Source organism: Plecotus auritus, assembly GCF_963455305.1.
Source record: "Plecotus auritus genome assembly, chromosome: 9".
NCBI classification, from domain to species: Eukaryota; Metazoa; Chordata; class Mammalia; order Chiroptera; family Vespertilionidae; genus Plecotus; species Plecotus auritus.
In genome coordinates this window covers 107,972,607-107,998,210 of record NC_137783.1, presented here as the reverse complement: position 1 = coordinate 107,998,210, position 25,604 = coordinate 107,972,607, and the positions used below count along the sequence as shown (strand labels likewise).

At 53.1% G+C, this 25,604-nt stretch overlaps 1 protein-coding gene across 1 annotated transcript; it reads left to right on the top strand.

The window, feature by feature from the left end:
- Positions 1 to 761: 761 nt before the first annotated feature.
- TSKU (tsukushi, small leucine rich proteoglycan) lies at positions 762 to 17,646 on the top strand. Its single transcript, XM_080641241.1, has 2 exons — positions 762 to 870; positions 13,341 to 17,646. The coding sequence occupies exon 2, from the start codon at positions 13,349 to 13,351 to the stop codon at positions 14,429 to 14,431; it is 1,083 nt and encodes a 360-aa protein (XP_080497367.1). The 5' UTR covers positions 762 to 870; positions 13,341 to 13,348; the 3' UTR covers positions 14,432 to 17,646.
- The last annotated feature ends 7,958 nt before the right edge of the window (positions 17,647 to 25,604 follow it).

The window sequence follows — 25,604 nt, the reverse complement described above, 5'->3', positions numbered from 1 at the left end:
AAACCGCTGCCTAGTCACACAAGCAGTTTCCCTCAGAATCCCAACCAGAAGTTCCATGGTTCCCTCCAGGAAAAAAAAAAGAAAGAAAGAAAAAAAAAAAAAAAAAGTCTGTTGCTTTCTCTCTTCTCTCCAGCCAGGCTTTCTGCCTCAGTCGGGCTCTCTTCCCTGTGCTTCTCTGCGGGTTCGCCTTTCAGCCGGTCTCTCCGCTTCGGATTCTTTCTTGGTCAGCCTCTCACAAACGTCTCTGGACCCCTTTCACCCGTTAAAAAGAAAAAAAAAAGAAAAAAAAGCGGGGGGGGGGGGAGGAGGGAGGATAAACTCTAGAAGAGGGAAGCCTTACCTACCCAATCTCTTTCTTACCAATTCCCTCCTCCATCCCATCGCCCCCTAACCCCAACCCTCCCCCCCCGCCCCCCCCCCCCCCCCCCCCCACACACACACAAACACTCTCTAGCGACCTCCAGATGTTCCCGACCCTGCGGGCCATCTGCGGAGATTGCTGGTGCGCTCCGAGAGGGGGGCAGGGATTCGGGTTCCTGGAAGCTGGGAGCAAAGCCGACCACAGTGGGCGGGCACTACGTACGCACTTTGGAGACGCTCCCTAGGGTGGAACCCGGGCTCGGCGCGGGCTCCGCGGGCGAACCGGAGACGGGGAGCGCTCCAGGAAAGGCCTGCACTTTGGCAACACTCCCTAAGTCTCGCGGCCGCCGGCTGGAGCCGCCACTGGGCGTCGGGCGGGCGGAGGGTTCGCCCAGCGGCGGGCGGGGACCGGGGGGCGGGACGCGCGGCGCAGAGAAAAGCGCCGGCCGAGGGCCCGCGGCGGGGCCGCCTGGGTGAACGTGCCGAGGCGGCTGCGACGCAGGCTTCCAGGTGGGTGCGGGTCCCCGGGTGGAAGCGGGAGCCCGCGATGCGGGCCAAAGTCTGGAGCCCCCAACCCCAACCTGGCCGCTCCATCCGGCGGGCGGCGGCGCTGGACACCAGGGCGGGGATCGGGGCCTCTTAACTTTTCCTGGACCCGGGGTGTCGGCAGCGGCGGCCGGCCGCCCGGGCTCGGCGGGAGTGGGGAGCCCAGACCCAGGGGAGAGGGCTTCAGAGAGACAAAGGCTCGGGCCGGGGGCGTGGGCCCGCGCTCCGGGGTCTTTGTGCGGACACGTGCAACTCGCGTTTGCGGGCCTTTGTGGATTGGAGTCTGGGGACCTGCATCTGCCTGTGCTTTTGTGTGTTCGTGGCTTTGCGTGACCGTGTCGCGCCTGTGTCCAGGTTTCGTGGGCCCGCGCTTGGTGGTGGGTGTTGGTGGGCGCATCCTTGAGTGTCCGCGTACGTGGTCTGTGCCTGTCGACGTGTCTGGTTCGGGTGTCTGTGGAGAGTGCGCGCGCGGAGCCAGACACCGCCCCCAACTCCGCGCTCCCCTGCTGTCCGCGGGGGCCCCGACTTGGCTTCAAACTTTTCTCCCGGTTCCTCGGGCAACAGCTCCGTCCTCCTCTCCGCCCAAGCTGGGCGGGGGCGCTGGCAGCCCTCCCCTCTTTCTTCTGGGGTCGGTAGAGCCTGGGCGTGAGGAACGTGCGGGACACCAGTGCGGAACCGGCGAGGGGGAGAGAGGGAAGCGCGGGCCTGGGGTCCCGGCCGGGAGCTGAGGAGGGGAGGGGAGAAGAAAGGAGAGGGCAGCCGCTGTGGCCCGCCCCGCGCTCCACGGAGAGTGTGTGTGTGAGCGAGAGAGACGTGTCTGCCGGGCAGAGAAAGCAGCCCCAGCCCGGGCTTTGAGATCCGCTCTCCGTTTGCATCCTGCCCCGAGGCAGGAGGACCAGCCTTCGAATCCCGAATCCCGAGGTGAGAAGGTGAGGTGAGAAGGTGAGGTGAGAAGGTGACGGCTTCTCGAGATCCGAGATCTGGCCCTGCCCGAGGCCCTGGCTCCAAGACCTCCAGTTGAACTGTGGGGAGTTAGGAACCCTGCACGTACTGGTTCCGAATGGGTCCGCCGCTGGCCCACAGTACGGCACTGGGCAAGTTGGTCAGCTTGTTATGGATGACGGTGAGAGCACTCCCTGTGGTGCCCAACATTTGGTCGGGATAACTAGCAAAGCCTCAGGGCCGTGCCATCCCCTTGGCCTGGGCGAGGAGGTGTCCCAGGAACCTCTCCCATCTTCCTCCCTTCGTGCTCTACCCTTCGGAGAAGTCCAGGCTTGCAGAGCCCAAGTCAGACCTCAGAGGGAAGGCTCAGGCGCGGAGCCTGCTATGCTTTTGATCCTGGGTGGCAAAGATAACCCTAACACTTTCCCACCCCCAACTCTGCCCCAGATCTTAAACCTAGAATTTTTGTCCGATGCTGCAGACATAAAGGAGGGGCACAAGCCACTCTCATGGGAAGAAGGCCACTGTGGGCACTTTCCTTTCCCGCTCTGAGCCTCAGTTTCTCCTCTGGAAAGAGGTGTTGACAGCCTCTCTCCTCCCTTCCTGTCTGGCTAACTGGTGGAGACCCCAGAACCTGGAAATACTTTGATGTTTCTTGTCACACATACCTTCATTCTGACATGAACAATTCCCAGGCATGAATTTGCTCTTTTGAAGGGGGGAGAGAGGAGGTGGCTTAGGGAGGGATAGAGTGAGGTAGGCCAGGAGCCCCTGGACCCCAGGAACCAAAGGCTGGAATGCAACAAACTGGGGAAGCCAGGTGAATGCTAGTACACCCTGGAGGTAGTAGGAGGTGTCTCCCACATAGAGTACCATACTGCACAACTCTGTGTGTTCTGATAACAGCACAGAGGTGGCCAACATGAGGGGTGGAGGGGGGAGGCGGTGTTAGAGGGGGGTCAGAATTCAACTTGAGGCTGGGAGGAAAGGCAGGGGGCAAATCCTACAGGGATTTGAACCTGTAGGCAGTAGAGAGCTGCTGGAGGGTTTAAGCAGGCATGACAGGATGGGATTGGTAATTCTAAGAAACCTTCCTTTGGCTTGTTGGTGATGCTGGAGACTGGGAGACCAATCTGGAGGCTGTTGAGAGCTCCAGCCCCTTAGAGTCAGAAGGACCTGGATTTACTCCCCCATTGTTTCCTAGCTCTGTGGCCTTGGGCAAGTAACTTGACCTTTCTGGTTATCAGTCTTCTCAGCCATCAAATGAGGACAAGAATTCCTGTCTCACTGATCTGTTGTGAATGTGAACTAGGATAATGAATTACATGTGCTAATAAAATGAGAAGAGGTTTGTAGTCTGTATTACATTATGCAGATATTTGTTGAATTGCACTGATAGGAGAAGGCAGAGACAGCATCTACTCTGGTCCTACACCTGATTTCACCACCTGGTGAAGCCCTTAGTACCCTGCACGCTTGGGTGAATTGTTAGCCTCTCCAAGCAGAGGGAAGCTTTCTGTCCAGGGTATTTCATTTTCCTGGTTTATCCCCCTTCACATGGCCAGGCCCATGCAGGAGAGGAGCTGGACACAGTCACATTCGGAGATGGCTGCAGACAAGAAGTGTGTAGTATCTTGACAGATGGCTCAGGGGCCATGGAAACCCAGGGCAAGGTGACCTTTTGCCAGATGAGGGCAGATTAAATTGAGAAGGCCTCATAGAGGAGGTGGCTTTGGAATCCCATGTGTGAGTGTTTGCATGGCGGACAAAGAAAAGAAGGCCATCTCTGGCATCTTCCTCAGAGGAAACCGCCTCTGTAAAGGTGTGGGGCCCTGGAAACAAGATATGCCTCTAGACTGATAAGCTCTCTTTGTGGAATGGGTTTTAAACAGGGAGCAGTGGTAGGGTCCTAATCTTCTGTTGGGATTGTACTCTGGTGCCCAGCAAGGCTGACCACTGGAGGCAGGAGGCCAGGAAGAAGGCTGTTGCAACAGTCCAGGCCTGGAGGCCTCCTCAGCCCGACTTGGGCAGGGTAGGTGATTGCCTGGCTTGGGAGTGAGGGAGGTGGAAGACACTGACCCACCCACCCGGGGATAGTTGCTGATTCTCATTTTGTCCTTATTCTGTCACAGGAAACACAACTTCTTCAGCCTTCTTTGACCTCTGAGACCTTTCCAAACCCTTACGAATTTCCTGGTAGAAACCAGAGGGGCCCAGGAAAGGTGCATTGAGAAAGAATCCAAGGCCTCAGGGAATGCATTTTGGATTCTTGTCTATCCTTTGCTTCTGCCTGGCCTTCAGATCTGCTGGTGTCACAACTTCTTTTTCTTTCTTGGTCCCAGAAATCACCGATTAGGGAGCAAGAATCCACATTCAGTGAGCACCAATGTGTGCCAGACCCCAAGCTGAGTCTTCACTCTCTCTTTTGTCATCATCCCAGTGACCTGCTGGGAGCCGTGCTAGGATTCTTACCACGTCACAGATGAAGACTCAGACTCAGGGGTGAGGACACACCCAAGCCTCATGGTGGGTGAGGCACTGTGGGGTTGAAGCCTTTTCTGCCTGGCTGTAAAACCCATTCCCTGTGCCCTAGACTGCCTCCCCATATGTCTACATGCTGCCTCAGACCGCAGGGAACTTGAAAAGTTTCAGAAAGAAGACACACAAAAGAAGAAAATAGCATTAGGAACCTTGCCCATTTCCCTGTAGATTATCCTCCTTAGGGGAGGTTGCTGGACCTCCAGGGCCCACTTGCACTGGGGATGATGTCACGGAGGAGGCCAGGCTCTGAGTGTCAGATTACCTGGATCCTGAGTCCAGCCCCTGGCCTCCCTGGCAGTGTGACTGAACAGATCACTGAACCTCCCTGTGATATAGATAGGATGCCACCTAACCTGCTGATTTTGCAGGGTGACTGAACAGATAACAGTTGGGGAGGCACTAGAAAAGCTGAGAGGTGTCCGTAGGCGAGGTGGTAGTATTCATATAGTTCCCACTGTGTGCCAAGCCCAGTACTCAGCCCCAAGGACATCAAAATGGATCTAAGCCCATCCCTGCACACAGGAGAACAGACAGGTGCATGTAGTCCAGCATGATCAGTTGCCGTCATCCACACGGGCCCATTTATACCTTGAGGCACGTGGTGTAAGAATCACTGGATTTGGAGCTGAGGTCTCTGGGGTTGGGACCTGTTCCTCTACTACCCAACTGCCAGGAATCCCAACCGTCAGAGGTTGTGGTGAGGCAGACACGAGGTGCTGGTGTAGAAGTGCGTAGTGAGCTGATATGTTTGTACAGATGGGCAGCATTAGTGGTTCTGTTGGGAGAGCCAGCCCTCAAGGCTCCAGGAGTTGGCCCTGAAATTCTTTTTGCCTTGAGTTTCTAGAGCTGACTAAATGGTTGGGGAACAGGACGTTAATGGAAGTTTCACTGGGGATTTCATTGGCGTCAGCTTGAGTGAGCTCGGGAGGAAGGGAGGAGGATGGGAGGCAGATAGGCACTGAGGAGCAGCTGGGGTCGGTGCTGGGGCTCTGGTCCAGCCTGAAGTTCAGCTCCCTGCCCAACTCGTTTCTGTGCCAGGGGCTCCCTCTTAAAGCTGTGGTGAGGAGCTGGCAAATCTATGGGCCAGAGATGCTGTGTTGCAGCGCCAGAGGCAGGCAGCTGGGACCAAGGGGACCGAGCCAGAACTCCTAACCCCAGAGAGGTCGTCTCAGAGAAGGGAGCTTGGGGCCTTGCCAGCAGACATCAACACAGTGACTGAGAACGCTGGCACAACAGTTACAGACCTGCCGGGTGCCTGGCACTGAGTTGGGTTCTTGGGTACGGAGGACCATAAAGAAAAATGACCCTGCCATTGTCCTCAGGAAGCTTAGTAATCACTGTCCACCGTACTCAGAGCCCTTCACATGTGGTAGGTAGTGAGCTGAATGCTTCACGCGCTGTGCCCTCCTGCCTCACCAACCCTGCGTGGCGGTCCCTACTAAGGACGTGAGACTGAACCAGATTGAGACTTTTCTGAAGCCAGTAGATACAGAGCTGCATTCAGATCTGAGTCCAGCAGTTGACTCTTAACTGCTGGGCTCTTTGTTTATCCAGCAGTGTTGGCTGCCAGGCCTGGCTCTGGCCTCAGGTGGGGGAAGGGATGAACAGGTGAAGAAGGCAGAGTCACTGCTCCAAGCTGCTCACACTTCAAGTCAAGAAACGGGCAGCTAAATAACTAATGACAGAGAATTTGCTCAGTGTGTGTCTGAGAGGTGTGCTCAAAGTGTGGTCGTCACAGGCCCGGGAAACAAGGAAGGGAGGGGAGGGGTGGCCTGGAAGCCTGAGTGGACAGAACGGGCTTTGTTCCACTGGCAGGGCCAGGACAGGCTGGGTGGATGCATATGATACTGGCAGCAGTGTGAGGCATCAGGACCTAGGTCCTGAGTCCATTTCCCTGCCATCACTGCCCCTCTCTGTGCCTCAGTTGCTCCCTGAGGGGCCTTCTAGCTCCCCAGCCCTAGGTCTAGGGCAGTGAAAGCAAAGGCTGACTTGTTCAGTGGCTGTCACCATCACAGTAGGTTCAACTGAAGATGGGGGCTCCGCCAGGGGAGTAGTTTAGGTGGGGACAACTTGTGCTGTCTCCATGCTAGAGAGAACTTTTTAATTTTTTTCTGATGGTAAAAGTAGAAGTCAAGAGGTTTTTGAGAAGCAAAGTGATGTAGCCAGACTTGTAGAGGCTCTCTAGCAAGGAAGGCCGGGAGTGTCACAGTGGGAGACTGGCCTGGAGCCTGTTAGGGCCACACCATTACTCTTTTGACCTCACAAACCATCAGCAAACTTTCCTTAGTCACAGTGGGGCCCAACAAGGAATAATTAGTGGTCCCTACCCAGAGGGACCCCTAAACCAAGGGTGGGTACAATTTCTAAACCTTGTCTTCTTGCTCCTGTGTTCTGTAACCTGGCTGATCAGTGAGTGGATTTTTATCCACATGTCGGGTTTGGAAAAGAAATGATGTATCTGGGCCAAAGATCCCTTTGGTGACCACCTGTCTGCCTTTTCTCTGCTCCAGACAGCAGATCATAGCTCCCAGAGGGAGGCAGAATTAATAATGTTACACAGGTGCCAAAACCGAGGCTCAAGGAAATAAAGAAAACTGCAAAGGTCATGCAGATAGTGGTGGACCTGGGCCTGGAGTCCTGGTCTGGGTCCAAGGCAAGTGTTAGTGATCTTGTCATGAGTTGTTATCCTGTCCCCACTGCTGGTGAGTAAACCCTATGAGGACTTGGTATCCCCACCCCACCCCAACTTACACCTCACGCAGTACTTAATAGAGATTTAGTAAATGCTTTTGTTAAATTTCGAAATCCTGAAACACGAGAGCTAGATTGTCTAAACCTAACCTCTTATGTGGAGCTGGAGAAGCTGAGGCTCAGCGAGGGGGTCAGGGGGGATTTGTCTGAACATGTGAACAGGCCATGCAGAGCAGGGACTAAGACTGGGGCTCATGACTGTCCTCCAGAACCTGCCTTGTCACTATTCACAGTTGCCCAGTTGCTTCCTCTTCTCCCACCCCAGCCCCAGAGAATGGTGAAGGAGGTAAGGGGTGGTGCATGGGTGCCCTTTCTGGAGGACTCCTTTACCATACAGCCTAGGAGAAACACAGGCACCCATTGACTGCACATCTGTCAGTGTCCTGGCTATTGACTGCACATCTGTCAGTGTCCTGGCCCTGTGATCTCCAGTCCTCAGCAGTCCCTTGAGGAAGGGATTGGTGTCTCCGTTTTGGATGAGGAAATGGGCTAAGGGAAACTTGCCAAAGTTTCCCAGTTTAGCAGGTGACTCCTATTCCATGTTTTCACTCCTTCAAATCAGAGAACTGATCCAAGAATGACAGTTTTCATCTCCAGGGCAAACGCTAATCAATGGGTAGAGAGACCATGTTGAGAAGAGCTCTGAGGCCCTGTGCAGATTTCCTAGGGAGTGGTGCTGTGATTGATTGATTATGTCTGCAGGGGATATGGGTACAGGTAGAGTGAAAAGGCACAGTCTTTCCATGATGTGTCTTCCACCCGTTGGGGTCTCATTTCCCTATAGGAGTGTTTAGCTTCTTAGTCTGATCTTCCCAACCAGCCATTCTGAGACCAGTGGGACCCTCATTACCATCTCAGATTCACGACTGAAGGAACTGGTCCAGAGAAGGAAAGTGACTTTCCCAGTTAGCACTGCAAGGTGTCCAAGGCCCCTTGCTCTCTGTGAAGGTTTTTCCTCTCCATGGAGCTGAGGCTGGTGGGTTTTGTCAAGAGGAACTCACATTACTCATCCTTTCCCAGACCCGCAGCCTGTTGAGAAATAGCATAGTGTGGCCTGCTGGAAAGAATGACTCCACGAGGGCGCTGAAGAGAGCTTTGACATGCTTGCTACAGAAAGGGGGAAGAGATGGGCCAGGCCCACCTGCTGAGCCCCGCCCCACCAGCTCCCTGTCTGGAGGAAGGCAGGGGAAGGACTCCTTCCCCTGTACTGGGGTCCCCGCTAGGTGCCTTTACTTCTACCATTTTGTTTCTTCTTCATGACAGAAACTCAGGAATCTGGATTCCTCGCTTTCTTCTATATCCAACCCACTAGCAAATTCCATCAGCTCCACATTCAAAGTACACCCAGATTCGACCACTTTTCACCCCCTCCAGTGGGTCCCTTTGTATCTGTCCTTCACATATGAGGTCGCTGTTAATATCCCATTTTACCGACGAGACTGAGGCTCAGAGATTGTGGCTACCCAAGATTAGAGAAAGCAGAGATGGCCATGAGGCAGTCCTATTAGGATATATATATATAATTTTTTTTATTTTTTTAGTATAAGAGACGATATGAGGAGGGATGTAGAGATTAAGACATGTTTAAATCACTCAGAGTTCTATCTAAAGAAAACCACTGTTGTGTTGATATATTTTCTTTTGGCCTTTCTAAAATTAGGATTTGGGTTGGGTTTTTTTAATGCATAGTTATAGTTTTCCTAGACATGTAATTTATCCTTATGATACCTAACATTATGGCATCAGCCCCCTCCATGAGGTTGCAAACTCTCCTGAGCATTATTTTTACCAACTCCTTAAGATCCCTAGGAGAGTCAACAGCCATCATGAGTGGCCAGGGAAGCTCTGGGCCTGGAGTCAGGAGGCCACTGGGGGTCTGTGGACAAGTGATTGCACACTCGCTTCGTCCTCCCAGCATCAAATCAGCAAAGGCCCCTTTGAACTATAAAGGGCTAGACCCTGGCAGGAATTTCCTTATGTTCCCTCAGTCTCCTTCTGGGAAGTCCTGCCCTCCCAGTGGCTCCTGAGCCTTTTGCTAAGAGGCTTCCTGCAGCAGTGCCAGAGCCTAGCATCTCTGAGGCAATCCCATGAAGGCGTTCCTGTATGTTACCCCAAAGGGGCCATTTCCTCTGAGCAGAACAGGTGCCCTGACTTTCAGAGACCACCCGCCCACACCTCCGCCTTTGCCCACTTCTGGGCCCACAGTTGTGAGGCCTCTCAGGGATTTCTCCCTTCTCTTTTCCCAACAGCCTGGGACACCCCTGAGAGGCCTCTGAGCTCTGCTGTGACCTCAGGAAAGCCCCAGAGCCATTGATACTAAAAAGCTTGGCACCTACCTCATCACAGCAGTCAGTTGCGGGTAGAGCTCGGCCCTAGGACTCTGGACACCTACCCCTTCTTTTCCCAGCAACACGCAGAAGTATACGTTCCATGAACCAAACCATTTACGAGGTTACAAAGGCCCAACTTCCGTTCCCAGCTCCACCACCTCCCTTTTCTCATCCTTGCTTCTTCCGCTCTAAAATGGACATAAGACTGCTGACCTCCTCGAGGGACTGAGGGTTGTATGGGAGAACATGTGTCCAGCACTAGCACATAGTGAGGTCTGGCTCTGACTGCCAATGTCAGCGCTTTCCAAGTGAACGTCCAGGCCTGGCACAGAACAGGGGCCCAGGGAGAGGTGTCCACTGTGCAGGGCTGCTCAAGAACTGTCCAGGACGCCCTTAGAGTGTCCCCAGCAGTTATCTGCTAGGTCTCATTTACAACCCTGCTCCTTTTATATCAGCTGCCCTTCCCGATGCCTCAGTCCCATTTCTATAGTGACCCAGCGATGACCACTTTGCATGCATGCATAGCTCTTGACAGTTTGGATTGCACTTCAGTGAGAGCCAATCAACTTAGGTGAGGAGGGCAGGAGAAGAATTACTGCTTTGTGGTTCCCAGGACCAGGCTGAGGCCCGGAGAGGGTGGTGAGAGGCCCCCTCTGTGGAGGGGTAGGGTTTGGGCTGTGTCTGAGCTCCCGGTTACATAAGCAGGAACTCACGAGAGGCCATTTGGCATTTAATAGGCACCTTGTATAATCACCTTTGGGAACCAAAGGGTAATCTCAGGGTATTTTCTTGTGCCTGTGTTGTTTGTTTAAACCCCAGGAAGGGTGGATATGAGCAGATCAGCTTAGTAGGGAAGGTGGGGCCCTGAGTGGTAATGAACCCCTGTGGTAAAGCTCACACAGGAGAACAAAAGGTGACTGAAGCAAATTAATTCTTTTCCTTTTGGTTCCAGACATTGGAGCACTCTATCCTCCCTCAGTTGGGACCAAGCCCAGGATGCACCTGGGCTGGGTTTAATCCTCAAATTGGACTCTATAATAGAAAGGGGTGGGGAAGGAGGAGTCCCCATAGGGGAGCAACGGAGGAGAGCCCCACTTCTTCCTGCCCCCATGCAGAGCCAGTGGGGATCAAGTAGCTACCCCTTTAAAGTTTCATGGAGGGCTGGTAATACTATCGTGCTGCTCCCTCCCCACCCACCCCAGTTTAGAAGGTGGGCAGGTCCCTGGTCCATCCCTCCCTGAAGGCCAGTGGAAGAGATGGTGGCGGTAAGAAAGAGCAGGGAGCAAAGTAGAGCTACCCCAGATGAAGAGACCTGCTGGAGTGAGGCTCCATGCCTTCCGTCTCCCAGGCTGAGGGGTTGCTGTGTGGTGGGATGGGCTAACCACAGACTGTCCAGTTAGGCGCTTTCACTGCTCGGCCCTCTTCCTCATTCCCCCACGACCACCACCACTGAACTGCAGTGGGCACGCACAGAGGCTTTGGCAGACAGGTGTGCGTGGGTGTGAGGACTGAATGTAAGAGTGTACATGTAGTGCCTGGCACCCGTGGCAGCTGCGCTCTAATTGTACAGGGACAGAAACAAGCCAGGAGAGGGACGTGGCTTGTATCGTAACGTGTGGCTTGTATCATAACATATGTCTGGGAAAGGCCCTCGTGGATCTTGTCTGTCCCTGACAGCCCTGCCAGAGGCAGCAGGTGAAAATAGAGGAATTGGAACTGAACAGACCTGGGTTCCAATCCTGCCCTGCTTTTTACTAGTTTGGGGTAAACCCTTTTCCTGTCTGAGCCTCTATTTCTTCATCTGTATAATGGGGGAACCAGCCCAGCTGCCTAGGTTAAGGGAAGAGCCAAAGAGGGGTAATAGCTGTATCAGCTGGGGGTAGGGGCTTGGGACGGGTATTCCCAGAGCCCGTCTGGAAGTCTTTACAATTGAATTTGTTATATAGATAGTTAGGTAAACATGAGCAGAGCAAGGACGATGGGCCACGTACAGAAACTCACCAGGGCAGAAATTATCTAACGATGAGACCTCCATTCTTGTCTTCTTGAAGGAAATATTTCAATCAAGAGACAAAGTGTAGCAAAGTGAGTGAGAATTTATTGGCCGCAGCAAAAATATATTTAGGACAGTGAAACAAGGAAGGGCGTAGAAGCAGCAACAGGAGAGTCTAGGCTGGGTTGGTTTGGCTCACTGAGAGGTCCGAGGAAAAAGGGGCTTGGAGAGGGGTTCAGGGAGTTAGTCCAGGACGAGCTGCTGCCGCCCACTGCTCCCCTGATTGCAAGTCTCATGGGGTCCCTTAGTGGAAAGAAGGGGGGAGGAAATGGTGCAGGCATGCTCCCCTGGCGGGGAGTGGCGTACCCTGGGTTCTTCATTCCGAATGTGTTGATACCTCTCCTGCAGGTGGAAATCTTAGGGGAGGAATAAACCTTAGCTTTCCAGGTGTGCTCTTTCAGGGTCATGGTCTCCACTGATTGGTGGGTGTCAAGGCAGGGGGCCACTAGTCAATGTAGCTGGTCCTGAGGCAGCCACGGTGTCACTTGTCTAGTTTTGCTGCTTTTCTGGGCCTGGAGCTGAAATACAACTGAGGCCTAGATGTTATCTTAGGGAGGAGAAGGCCAGGGGGTCTCTAAACCACAGGACCAGCGATGTGCTAGGGGAGGAAGGTTACCCTGGGGACGAGGTTCTTATTTTACTAGTTTTGCCCCTTGCTAGGCATCTGGGCTTTCTACCCTGGTGAGCTTCTGTACCTGGTCCGGCGTCCTTGCTCTGCTCTTGCCTGCCTAACTATCTATATAACAGAATGAAGGCTCCTGCCTCTGGGGGATAGGCCAGGTGAGGGGGCTTAGGACTGTAGACTCATCCATCATCACCCACAAAAGAGGTGAGGTGGGGCCAGTCCCTGCAGGGAGAGGCTTCCATTTGGGAGGCTGGTGTGTGGGTCTTGGGCATGGCTCAGCCACTGCCAAACCGTGAGAGTGAGCCATGCTTCCTCTGCTCCATCTAGCTCCCCTCCCATGCGTGGCTTTCTGAACCTCTCTAAGTCTCAATACCCTCTTCATGAAGCGATGACAATTTTTGTGGTTGTGAGGGTCAAGCCAGTCTGTGTGGCAGCTAGCACAGCACCGGGCACATGTTCAGCACAGGTGAATGGAATACCCAGACCCTAACCCTGAGCTGTGAGCCCCTCCCTATAGGGCCTGGATTGAGACCAGCCCAGGGCCCTGGAATATCCAAGCAAAGATCCATCTAGTCCAGTGGGTTTCCAGCTGGGCTCCTTAACCTCCTACGGCAAAGATGGTGAGCAGGCATGGAGGGCTCTACGCCCCAACCCTCACTTCAGCCAGAACAGGCCCACTTTCATCTGATAATGTTTAAGAAAGAGTTCTGCTGCTTGCAGTTTAAAATCCACCAATCTGGTCCAGCCAGCATGGCTCAGTGGTTGAGCGTCGACCTAGGAACCAGGAGGTCATGGTTCCATTCCTGGTCAGGGCACATGCCCAGGTTGTGGGCTCCATCCACAGTAGGGGGCATGCAGGAGGCAGCCAGTCAATGATTCTCTCTCATCATTGATGTTTCTATCTCTCCCTCTCCCTTCCTCTCTGAAATCAGTAACAATATATATTTTTTTAAAAATTCACGAATCCGGCCTAACCCCCTTTACCATACAGATGGGAAGAGCGAGGCCTGAGAGGAACAGGGACAAGTAATTATATGAGGAGTATTCAGGGAAAGAATCCTGGGAGGTCAGGGTGCTGGTGGTAACTTTCGGCTATGCCTAGACACATTGGCTGGTGTCTTATGGGGCCGGGTTAGTACCACCTGGTATGGGGTTGCCTGCTGTCAACCCTCACCTATGGCTCTCTTTCTAGCCCTGACCATGCTGTGGCCCCTGCTGCTGCCCCTGCTGCTGTTGCTGGCCGCGAGCTGGGTCCAGACGACCCGGCCATGCTTCCCCGGGTGCCAGTGTGAGGTGGAGACCTTCGGCCTCTTTGACAGCTTCAGCCTGACACGAGTGGATTGCAGCGGCCTTGGCCCCCACATCGTGCCTGTGCCCATCCCTCTGGACACAGCCCACCTGGACCTGTCCTCCAACCGGCTGGAGACTGTGAACGAGTCGGTGTTGGCAGGGCCAGGCTATACCACGCTGGCCGGCCTGGATCTCAGCCACAACCTGCTCACCAGCATCTCGCCCACCGCCTTCTCCCGCCTTCGCTATCTGGAGTCACTTGACCTCAGCCATAATGGCCTGGCAGCCCTTCCTGCAGACAGCTTCACCAGCTCGCCCCTGAGTGACGTGAACCTCAGCTACAACCGGCTCCGTGAGGTCCCAGTGTCCGCCTTCACTACCCACGGCCAGGGCAGAGCGCTGCACGTGGACCTCTCCCACAATCGCATCCACCGCCTCGTGCCCCACCCCGCTGGGGCCAGCCTGCCCACGCCTACCATCCAGAGCCTGAACCTGGCCTGGAACCGGCTCCGCACTGTGCCCAACCTCCGGGACTTGCCCCTGCGTTACCTGAGCCTGGATGGGAACCCGCTGGCTGCCATCGGCCCAGGTGCCTTCACAGGACTGGCTGGCCTGACACACCTGTCGCTGGGCAGCCTGCAGGGTCTCCCCCAACTGGCACCCTATGGTTTTCATGAGTTGCACAGCCTGCAGGTCCTAGACCTGTCAGGCAACCCCAAGCTCAAGTGGGCAGGAGCTGAGGTATTCTCAGGCCTGGCCTCCCTGCAGGAGCTGGACCTGTCAGGCACAAGCCTGGTGCCCCTGCCCGAGACGCTGCTCCTCCACCTCCCAGCGCTGCAGAGTGTCAGTGTGGGCCAGAGCATGCAGTGCCGGCGCCCGGTACGGGAGGGTGCCTACCCCCGGCAGCCTGGCTCCAGCCCCAAGGTGGCTCTGCACTGCATAGACACTGGGGAACCAGCCTCCAGGGCTTCCAGGGGCCTCGGCACCTTGTGACAAATGTTGTGGCCCCAGGCCACACGACAGACTGCTGCCCGGGCTGACTCGGGTCCTGGGTAATTTATATTTTAATGTGCCAATGCCAGTGGGGACTCGGCAGGCCTATATGGCAGCAGCATCGAAAGACAGCTGTGGACTGAGAAGAGGCTTTGGACCTGGGACAACACCCAGGAGGAAAGTCTTGCCCTTTGTCTGTATTGCCCCCCAAACCATAAGCAGAGGGTCTTTGATGCCAAACTATACAGCTGCCCCCTGCTGTCCTTCCCTACTCGACCCCAAAGTGCCTTCCCTCAGGCCTGGGCCAACCTGACTATGACTGAAGGAAGGTCAGAGGTCAGGTCCATGGCTGAGTGTCCCCTTGGGCCCATGGTCCAGCCACTCAGGGGCATGGGTTTCTTTTGCTCTGGGCACATGGGGCCCATCTTATCCTTTTCTGTTCCCCTAGAGCCCTGGGTAGAACTTTAGTTCAGAAAGGACTGGGGGGTGGGGGAGGATCAAGCCTGCCTCCTCATGTGGCAGGTGGGAGAACTGAGGCCCAGAGAAAGAAAATGGGTAATCGGAGGTACTGCAGCGGCAGAGGCATGACTGCCTCCCAGCCAGACCCCTTTGCACTTCGCTGTCTTCTCTCAATCATGGCCTCCCTCTCCCCTTTCTGGGCTCCCCTTTGCTGCCAAGACCCACATCTTACCATTGGCACCCATTTCCTGTCATCCCGGGGAGGTAGGACTCTGGGCCCACTGACCAGCTGTGATGCACGGGCTGTCACTTCACCTCTCAGAGCTTCTGGAAGCGTCAGGCATGCCAGTCCCAGCCCTGCCAGCTTCCCACTCTGGTGGGGTCCCCTAGCATCAAGACTGGAAATGTACCCATTGATCCTGAGGCACTGCTTCCAGATGCTCCCCCAAGATGTTGATGCCGTCCTGGAGCCCCACCTGCCACAAGCCAGGACGGGCCTCCCAGATTCAGCCCCCACTGGCCCACAGCCCACAGCCCACCTCCCCTACTGAGAGTGCAGCAGAAGGAGGCAGGCAGTTCGCACCCAGTTTTATGTTCTCCCACCAGGGTGGCATCTCGGCCTCCCAGCCCTGGCTCTTTCCTTAGTGCTCATTTTATAGACGTTGTTGCCTTTTTTATGGACTGTCACTTTTAACCAGTTCCCCACCCCCACCCCTGCTGGCCGGGGATGCAAAGTGTCATTTGTAAAAGAAAAAAAGTTGCATTTGTTCACTTTTGTAATAGTGTGTCCTGGGGGTATGTTGGGGAAGGAGGTGTTGGGTGGAAGCCAGCCATCCGTGGCCATGTGGGCAACAGGGGGCTGGTCCCACAAAGACACCGCAGGACAGTCAGAGATCTGTCCCCCACCAGCCCCACCCAGCACCTAACTAGTCCTTGGTTTAATAAACGTTAGGAAGAGTCCCTCTTTCCATCACTTGACCAGTATCTACTCATATTCCCTGAGCAGTGTGTTCTTGAAAAGCCCAATAGGGGAGAGAGGTGACATGGGGGGGATTACGCGGGGGTGGATTGCACCTACAGCAGCTTGCACCCTGTCCACCTTCCTTATCTCCCCTCTCCCATGAACTCACACGCCTCTGCCTTTGCTCAGACTGTTACTCTGGGCCCTTGCCCTTGCCCTCATCTCTACCTCTCAACTCCTCACACTAATAGACCCAGTTCCTATCTCACCTCCTTCAGAAGTTCCCCCTGAGGTCCCTCCACCTCCCTCTGAGTTCTGACAGTACTTTGTTCCTTCCTGTCATTTCACTGCTGTGGTAGCCTACCTCCTCTGTACACTTCCAGTGACGGGAGCTCATGTCCAGCTCATCGAGTGACTCTGCTTTCAGCAAATTCTTCCTTCTAATTGGCCAAGGTCTGCAGGAATATCCATCACCATCATCCCCAACAATCACAGGTCACCCCATCTCCGCCCTAAGGAGTCTCACATTCTCTGGTTCCCTGGGGTGGGAGGGGGTAAAAGGACACAGAGGACACCTAATAAACAGCACAGGGAGCTGTGAGCCCTGTGGATGGGTCAGGAAGGCTTCCTGGAGGAGACCCATCCATCCACACAGCTGAGCAGGACGCGTGGGCCTGAAAGAAGGGCTGGCGCTTGGAAGGGGTTATAGGTGTGCAATGGCACAGAACCCAGAACATGCAGGTCACAGGTATGGGTGGGGAGCTTGCCCATCACCCCCCCCCCCCCCCGCCCGCTGCCTCAAACACACACAGGAGCCCAAGCTGGCACCATGGTCAATATGAGAAAGGGCTGAGGCGTGAGAGGGGGTGTTGTGAGAGTAAGACCCTGGCCCTTAGAGTCCTCCGATTGGTCCTCCACCCCTTCTGCATTCCCTGGATTAGAGAGATTTCAGATGCAGGGTCGGGGAAAGATCTCTGGGGCTTTCACCCAATGGGTCTGGGCCCTCCCAAAGCCCTGCTTGAGGAAGGAGCCCTTGAGAGAGGGACATGGAACATAGGGGTCTTAGAGATGGGGACAAAGGGGTGCTGAAGGCAGAAGGGGGATGCTGGGGCTCCCGCAGGAGAAGAGCACTGAGGCAGGTCATCTCCGCCCTGAGACAGCTGTCGTGGGAGGGTGCAGATGCCACCACATTGTGCAGGGTCCTCCTTCCTGTGGGGTCATTATCCTGTAACCCCAGCCCTGGCCTCTGGCCTGTCTTAGGGCGGGTCAGAAGCCCCACAGGCGTCCCGGGGACCCCTCCAGAGGCTCCCGGCCCGCAACGCCACCTTGTGGTTGTGCGTGGCCAGACACCCCAGGTCCGGGCAGTCCTGGGAGCAAGGCCAAAGTGGGCCTGTGCAGTTTGTGCAGCCTGCCTCACCTTCCCCTAGCTAGACTGTTTTCATCCTGCCATTTCTGCCCTCCTGGAATCCTGGGGTTAAGAATGGGGTCGTTCAGCATGGAGGGACCTGGGGAGTATTATGCTAAATGAAATAAACCAGTCAGAGAAAGACACGTATCACATTATCTCGTATGTGGAATCTAATGAACAAAATAAACTGACGAATGAAGTGGATCCAGAGACATGGAATCTCAGAGGGGAGGGGAAGTGACCAACCAAAGAATATGCATATATGCATAACCCATGGACACAGACAATAAGGTGGTGAAGGCCTCGGGTGGGGTGTGGGGGCAGGCTAGAAGGGGTCAATGGGGGAAATAAGGGGACATATGTAATACTTTCAACAATAAAGATTTTAAAAATAAATAAAGCTACAAAGAAAAGAATGGGGTCATTAAAATCTTACAGAATTATAGAGATAAGTGCAAAGATTCCATCGGAGTTCACAGAAAAGGGTAACATCCTGGGTCCATCACAAACCAGTTGTGTGGCTTTGACCAAGTCACCTTACCTGTATGGGCCTGGAAAACGGGGATGAAAATGTCTCCCTCCACAGATTGTATAAAGAGTAAATCAAGTGACATTTGTAAAGAACTGAGCTCAATGCCTGGCACAAAACAGATACTCCCTAAATGCTTGTTCTGGAACTCCCTCATTCAATCATAGGGTCATGAATTAGATTACAGAACTGTGTAGTCTTAGACTCACATTTTGATAACCGACTAGGAACTGGACAATTTCATAAAAGTTTAAAATTTAGAATTGCAGAACAATAATCCACAGGATCTTTGCTCTGTGTGCCTAACATGGAATGGGCCTTTAATGCACATGTCACTTGAGTTTTAGAGATGGCCAAACAACTACGATACAGTTTGCCATCATGGTATAGGCTGGGTGACAAGCATTTCCTTGCATGTCATTAGTAATACAGCTGCCATTTACTGGGCGCATGTTTCTCCAACTTTGTGTACATACTATCATTTCCTCCTCCTGATGACTGCCATCAGGATTATTGTCAACAGACGAGGAAACCAGCCTGGGCCTGGCTTCATCTGTCAGATGGTGCATCCCTCGCACTTGCCTGTCCTACCTCAGTGGCCCGGCCTGTAGTGCACAGCCCACCTATCAGAGAGGACAGAGATTCTCTGTGAAACCAAAAAACACTGGGATTCCATTTATGTTGCTGTTGAAAACAAATTGGGGAAGTTATGCAGCTTTGAATATCTCTAATCAGATCATTATTTCTAGATCCTAGAGCATAAAAAGCCAAAGATCAAAGTCCTTGCCCTCCTAGCCCCATTTCACAGATGGGGAGAGTGAGGCCCAGAGAGGGGCAGCCTGCGTGTGCATGGCAGGTGGCCAGGACTCTCAGTTTCAGAACTGGCTGCATAATTTGTGGGACCCAGTATAAAATGAATATGTGGGGCCTCTTGTTCAAAAATGATTAAGAATTTCAAAATGGCAAGAGCTGAGCATTAAATCAAGTACAGGACCCCTCTAAGGTCCCGCTGCCCATGGAGCCGCCCCTGGTGTGCTTAAATCACACCATTTACAGAGACAGAAGGGACAATCACCCAGACAGTGTTGGGCAGAGCAGCAGATGAGAGCTTGTGGATCTGTGTGTAGCCCAATCCTTCTGTAGCTCAGGGAGCCGATTAGACTCTTTAAAACCCAGGAGTTTTCCTCCATGGGTGTTACCACACCACCTCCTGATTTTCCCGAAATTGCCATGGTCAACAGGCTTTCAGAGAGGGGGCAGATGAGATATAAGAACTACTTGTCTCTAAGCCAGCTCATAGAACGTTTCTCTGAACAAGACTGCCAGAACTCTACCCTCTGCTCATACTTAATGTCCACCAGACAGTAGAGTCCATCATAGGCTAATAGGACTTTGCCCATCGAAGCTTAATGTTCCGTGTTGGTTAATGTCTGCTAGGGAGCAAATGTCCATTGATAACCAATGTTTATCAATACCTCATGTCCATGGGGGCGGGGGGGGGGAGCAGGCGGGGAGAGGTCAATGGGGGGAAAAGGAGACATACGCAATGTGTCAACAATAAAGAATTTTAAAAAGAATACCTCCTGTCCATCAATGACAGCTCTCGTCAATGGCAGATATCCACAAAGGGAAAGTGTCCAGTGGTGGCAATGTCCACTACTGCTCAATACGGACCAATGCCCAGTGTTCACAGGTGGCTTATTGCAATTACCATCGCTCTGTGCATCGATACCTAACATCAGTCTATAGCTCAACATACAGCAACAGCAAATAGCTACCCAGTTAAGTCCTACGCCTTGCGTTTGCTCTTCTCTTTTATTTATTTAAGTGCCAGTAGTTGTATTTATGGGGATTATTGTGTTTCTTGAGTTAGGCAGGAAATTCTCCCTGTGTTTACTGTTTAATTCCACAAGCTATTTATATTATCTTTTACACACCCATTAGTCAAAATATTCTGAGTTAGAGATGCCAACATACATTTCTGTTTCTTGATATAGACTCCTGGGTATATATAGCATGTATAGTTAATTATTATATACACAATTCAGGAAAACAGAGAAAAATAAACTGGTTTGAGGACCGAAGTGTCAACCCTGAAACAATTTTCTAAATAGATGGTTCTTAGAAGCAGCAGTTTTTCCAAAGCGGAGTGATGGTTCGTGGCATCCGCCCATTTGCTCAGGCAAAGAATTGACAAAGAGCCCTACTTTGTGCTGAAAAAAGCCGGGCTCCCTAATTAGGTTAAGGCACATACAACACATGGGCTTCTTAAGGCAACATAACTAGTGGTTAAGACGTAGGCTCCCAAGGGAGGCTGCCTGAGCTCAAAGCCCCCCGTCTGCTGCTTATGGCTACATGGCCTGGGGTAAGCCACTCAACCTCTCTGAGCCTCAGCTTCCACATCTGTAAAATGGAGAGAGCAGCTACCTCTCAGAGTCATGGGGAATGTAAGTCAATGCACATAAAACACTTAGAAGAGTGCCTGGCATATAAGTGCCACATAATAAATAATACAAAAACATTTTTTGGAAAATTCTTTTGTCAAACTGATAAGCATTCTCAGGCAGGGTTTCTTCAGCAGCCACCAGCTCTCAGCAGGTGACTCCAGCCAAGTTGTTATGCTTAGAAATGTGTCTGAGAAGAGTTTCTACCCTCCATCCCGTACATGCCTCACCGTTACAGCTTCCTTCCGACCCGACACTTGAAGGACACAGTGCTTAGGAAATACCCTCAGGGCCCTCTTCCGCAGGCCTGGCAGCCCCAGACGGAATGGCCAGCCTGCTGTGGTCTGCGATGCAGGGAAAACCTTCCCCTCGCCCTGTCACTCTCCTCGACAGCCTCGCTCTGTTTGAAGTTCCACCTCTCCTCTTTGGCTCAACCTGTGATTGTTGCCTGATGTCCTTGCTAGATAGGCAGGGGCCCAGGACACCAAGAGCGTGATTGGAGGACAGAGACAAGTGTCTGTGTGGCAGTGGGGCATCCATTCACTAACTAATGAGGAGCCTGGCCACTTTCTCCAAGTGTGATAGCCCCTAAAAAAGATTTTAAGGTGCTATGTTGATAGGACACTTGTTAAGAATATGATGGCAGCAGGGAGACTGTGAGACCCACAGAGAAGGTGGCTGACAGGTATGATCTCTTACATACGCTGCCTTCTCCACCATCCCGTGTGATATCCTGTTAGCCTGGTGGCTCTCAGTGACCCCCACCTCCTAGTGTTGTCACCCTGCGCAGAGCTTTCCTCTTGAGTCGGGCCTGGGCCTGTGATCCGCTTTAATCAACCCAACATAACAGACGTGGCTCTGAGCCAGCTCCACACCTAAGTCTTGAGAAGGCCTGGCCGCTTTCACTTTTGCGATCGGACGCTGCCATGTAGGAGTCTGGCGAGATCACGTGGGGAACCTGGGGTGAGGCCAGTCACGAGTAGGGCTAGCTAGTGAGAGCTGCTCACCTCAGGCTCTCGGGAGACAGAAAAGCTCAACCAGCTGGCACCCAAGAGAGCTCAGACCCTGGGCCGACCCACCAGCTTAGCGCACGGGAGTGACCATGACAAAACCAGCAGAAGGCACAGCCAGCCGACCCAGCGTCGACTGCACCATCATGAGCAACTGAAACCGTCATTGTGCTAAGGCTTTGGAGCGGCTTCTTACGTGCTAACAGACAACCAAAGCCGCCTGGTCGCCAGCCCCAGGTCCTCCCCGCCCTGTTGCCCTTGTCCCACCCTCTCTGGCTCCTCTCCTAAAAGAACTGCTAACTTTGCGTTGGGGCGTGAGCAGCTGAAAATTCAAAATTTAAAGAAGATGCCAAACGGCAAAGCCAGACAGCCAGAGCGTCCTTGAAGACAGCCAGTCCCAAGGGACCGGGCAGAGAGGCACCGTCGAAAGGAAACACATGTCCTCAGTGTTTTCAAGTTTATGAGATGCTACCTGCCCATGAGTCCGGCTCTCTTATGTTTGTCTCACAGCCACCCAGCAGGCTTGGCCTGTCCCCTCTCCCCCCAGGCCCCTCCCTCAGCTCAGGCAAATGACTTGCAGGTCCCTGGACAGACCCACCTCCCTGCTGCAGCTGGGAACTGGAGGAACAAAGACCTAAACCCTCTGTCCTGCTAAGGTGCCTTCTTCCCACAGGGACTTGCATGAGGGGAGCTGAGGCCCATGGGGAGGCCAGTCCCTGGATGGGGCTGGTGAGAACTGCTCGGAGGAGAGGAGACCAGAGGGCAGCTGGTCTGGAACACAGGGCACCCCCCGCTGATCCTGGGAAAGGCTTGGGTTTTGGATGCTTCCCGCAGACTGTGGACAAAGTCGTACTTAGCTCAAGCTTTAAAAATACTCTCCCTACACAGACACAAACACTGTAATTCCCTTGAATTGCTCCACCTTCCAGTGAAATCTGACAGCGTGTGCAGACACGTGAGAGGGGGTGGGGACCAGGATGGGTGCTGGGAGGGAGTGCGTCTCCCATCCCTAGCAGACCTCTCAGGAGCGACTCCACAGACCCTCCCCTTGCTAGCCGTTCTAAAGGAAGGTGACCCTCAAAGGAGCAAGGGTGGGGGCAGTGAATGCTTCCCAGTTCCCACACCCTCCAGCCTGACCACCTCCTACTTATCCTTCCTGTCTCAGCCTCGGTGCCACCTCCTCTGGAAGGCGTCCCGACCTCCCCCATCCTACCCCAGGCAAGGTTAGATGTGCTAACCCAGTACCTTCGTCTTCCCACAGGCACACTCATCACATTTATTTTCTGTTTATTTTTCCAGCCTCCACTTTACACTGAGGGCAAAAACTGTGCCTCCCTTGCTCCCCAGAGGGTCCCCAGTATTCAGCTAGTGCTAGGAACACACTTAGTTGTCAATACACACCTGATAAAAGGATAAATGGGGCCTGTTACATCCATGTTACCGATGGTTAAAGGAAGGCCCAGAGAGGTTAAGTGACTTTCCTAAGGCTGCACAGCAAGCTCATGCCAGAAACCAGGTCTTCCAGTTCCTCTGTGATAAGAACCTCCCTTTCCTGCTCCTCCTTTCTTCCTCAGACAGCAGGTGTGTGCATTGGCAAGTCTGAAGCTGGGATAGGGCAGGAGTCCCCCCCTTACCCCATCCCCACGCCGTGAAATTCCACCTCTTCCTCTCCAGCTCCTTGGTAGAGACCTACCTCTGCTCTGACTTCCTCCCAGTGAAGTCTGTGCCCCGTCTCAATAGCAGCCCAATAGCAGCCTCACTGGTTGTGAGGGGTGGTCCTACCTCGGAGCCCGCTGCCCCAGCTGTAAGATGAGTCAGCCTGGGAGATGGCGAGGCTTTTTCGGAGTGTCTGTGAATGCCTATGAAAAAGACTAAAGAAGACTAGCGTGCCAGCTCTGTGCTGCTTGCGGCGTGGCACACAGCACAAACCTTCACAAAGCATCATTTCTTTTTCAAATGCCCAGCCAGTGTGGCTCAGTGGTTGAGCATAGACCTAAGAACCAGTAGGTCATGGTTCAATTCCTGGTCAGGGCACATGACCGGGTTATGGGCTCTATCCCCAATAGGGGGCATGCAGGAGGCAGCCAATCGATGATTCTCTCTCATCATTGATGCTTCTATCTCTTCTTCTCCCTCTCTGAAATAAAATAATAAACAAACAAACAAATAAATAAACAATGTACCAGAATTTTAGTTCAAGGATACATGAGTTTTTAACTTTCATGTGTGTGAACACATGCCCAAGGATGGCGGTGGTGGTAGTTTTCAGGTTTTAAAACCAAACAAAGCCACAGGATTCTACTACATAATCAAGTGTGGGCAAGACTTTAAAGTTCACACATCTTACATTTCATATCCACACCTAATTTGTTCTTCACAACTCTCAGGAGGAAAGCGGGAGCGGGGGAGGGGTACGAATATGATTACTTGGCTGTTAGTCCTGCCCAAAGAGCTTGGTTAGCCCTGGCAGGAAGCTAAATCATTTGGAGCCCATGCTCTAGGCGGTGGGGGTGAGAGAGATGGCAAGAATAATAGAATCTGGGACAAAGGCAACAGGATACTGAGAGGGTGACTCAAGGATTAGGGCAGCCCAGGGGGTGAGCCCTTCGCCCTCATGGCTCACTTCTAAGCCTTGTGTTTGTCAGAAAGACACCACAGTCCTGGCCAAGGGCACCAGAGGAGGGCCAAACACAGTCCGCGCCCCAGCATCTCCCTGTGGACTAAAATACAAGGTGGCAAGTGGCCACTGTGGCTGGGCTGGTACTTGAGTTCCAAACTGAGAAAACATGGGAGAACTGAGTTACCGGGGAGCTTGGAGTCAGGTCTGTGACCTGTCACAGCGCTGTGCCCACAGAGGGTGCTGCCTGTGACGCTCCCCTTTCCTTCCCAGCCATTGACACTTTTCTTCCCTCAGGTTCCTGGAGTTGATGCTCTAGCCCAAATCTGGGGCTTGTGGGGTGGGGCATGGCAGGGGAAGAGTGGTCCCCACAGTTGAGAGCAGAGAGCAAACTCAGAGAAGTAAACGTGTAAATGAGCAGTGGTTTTGAGCAGACACCAAGGACTTCATTGCCTGTACATTTTTCCCTCTGATAAAATAACTCCCAATCTTTGTATTTTACAGAATGTCAAAACTAACATTTATTCAGGTGGTTTTAAAAAATTCAACGAATAGTCAATGCTTTTATTGACTTACTTCCTTCTCACTATACAAAAAGATGATTGACAGATGAGAAACGTGACATTAAATAATTTGCCCGAGGTTTCACAGCAGGTAAGCGAGAGAGTACAGGATTTATTTATTTATTTAAATATATGTTTTTATTGATTTGAGAAAGGAATGGAGAAGGAGAGAGAGAGATAGAAACATCAATGATGAGAGAGAATCATTGATTGGCTGCCTCCTGCACACCCCCTACTGGGGATTGCCCACAACCCAGGCATGTGCCCTGACTGGGGATCGAACCTGGGACCCTTCGGTCCGCAAGTTGATGCTCTATCCACTGAGCCAAACCAGATAGGGCGAGAGTACAGGTTTTAAAAGCAAGTCTGTCTGATTGCAGAGCCCATAAATAAACTGTTAAGTCATAGAATGGAAAGTGGAATGCTAACCTTACAGAATCAGGAACAGAGAATTCTAGATCTCAGCCTCCTTGGCTCTTCGCTCAGAGAAGCCAAGGCGGGGGGTTGGTGGGGACCTTGGAAGGGACTTGATGTCCTGCAGACCAGTGGTCCAACGGCTTTGATGGGGGCTCCAACCCAGTCCACCAGCCTCTGAGCAGGTCCATCAGGAGCCGCTTCTAGTCAGCACTGCTTGGCTGCTCTCCTGGCCAAGGTTACTCTGGGTTGAGAGGTTCCTCAGAGAAAGGCTCCGTAGGCCCACGTCTTCATTCCCCCTTCTCGGGTAACCTGCTCAAGGTCACCCTGTTGAGTGGGTCTGGATTTGAACTTGGATCCTTCTTGTCCAGGTCTCCTCCCTGCCCCTCATGGGGCCCTGCTCAGCACAAGGTAAACCCAAGACTGTCTCCCGAGTCACTGCTCAGGGCAGATGAGACTGCATAGTCCCACCCAGGTCTGTGGTTTTTCTTTGGTTTTCTTTTGTTAATCCTCCTCATCAAGGATATTTTTTCCATTGATTCTTTAGAGAGAGTAGACGGTAGGTAGGGAGGGTGGAGGGAGAGAAACATTGATGTGAGAGAGACACATTGATTGGTTGCCTCCTGCATGCACCTCAACCAGGGCCAGAGATCGAACCTGCAACCCAGGTACCTATGTGCCCTTCACTGGGAATGGAACCCATGACCCATGGATGCGGGGTGGCGTTGGGGGCACGACACTCTAACCACTGAGAACCACTGGCCAGGG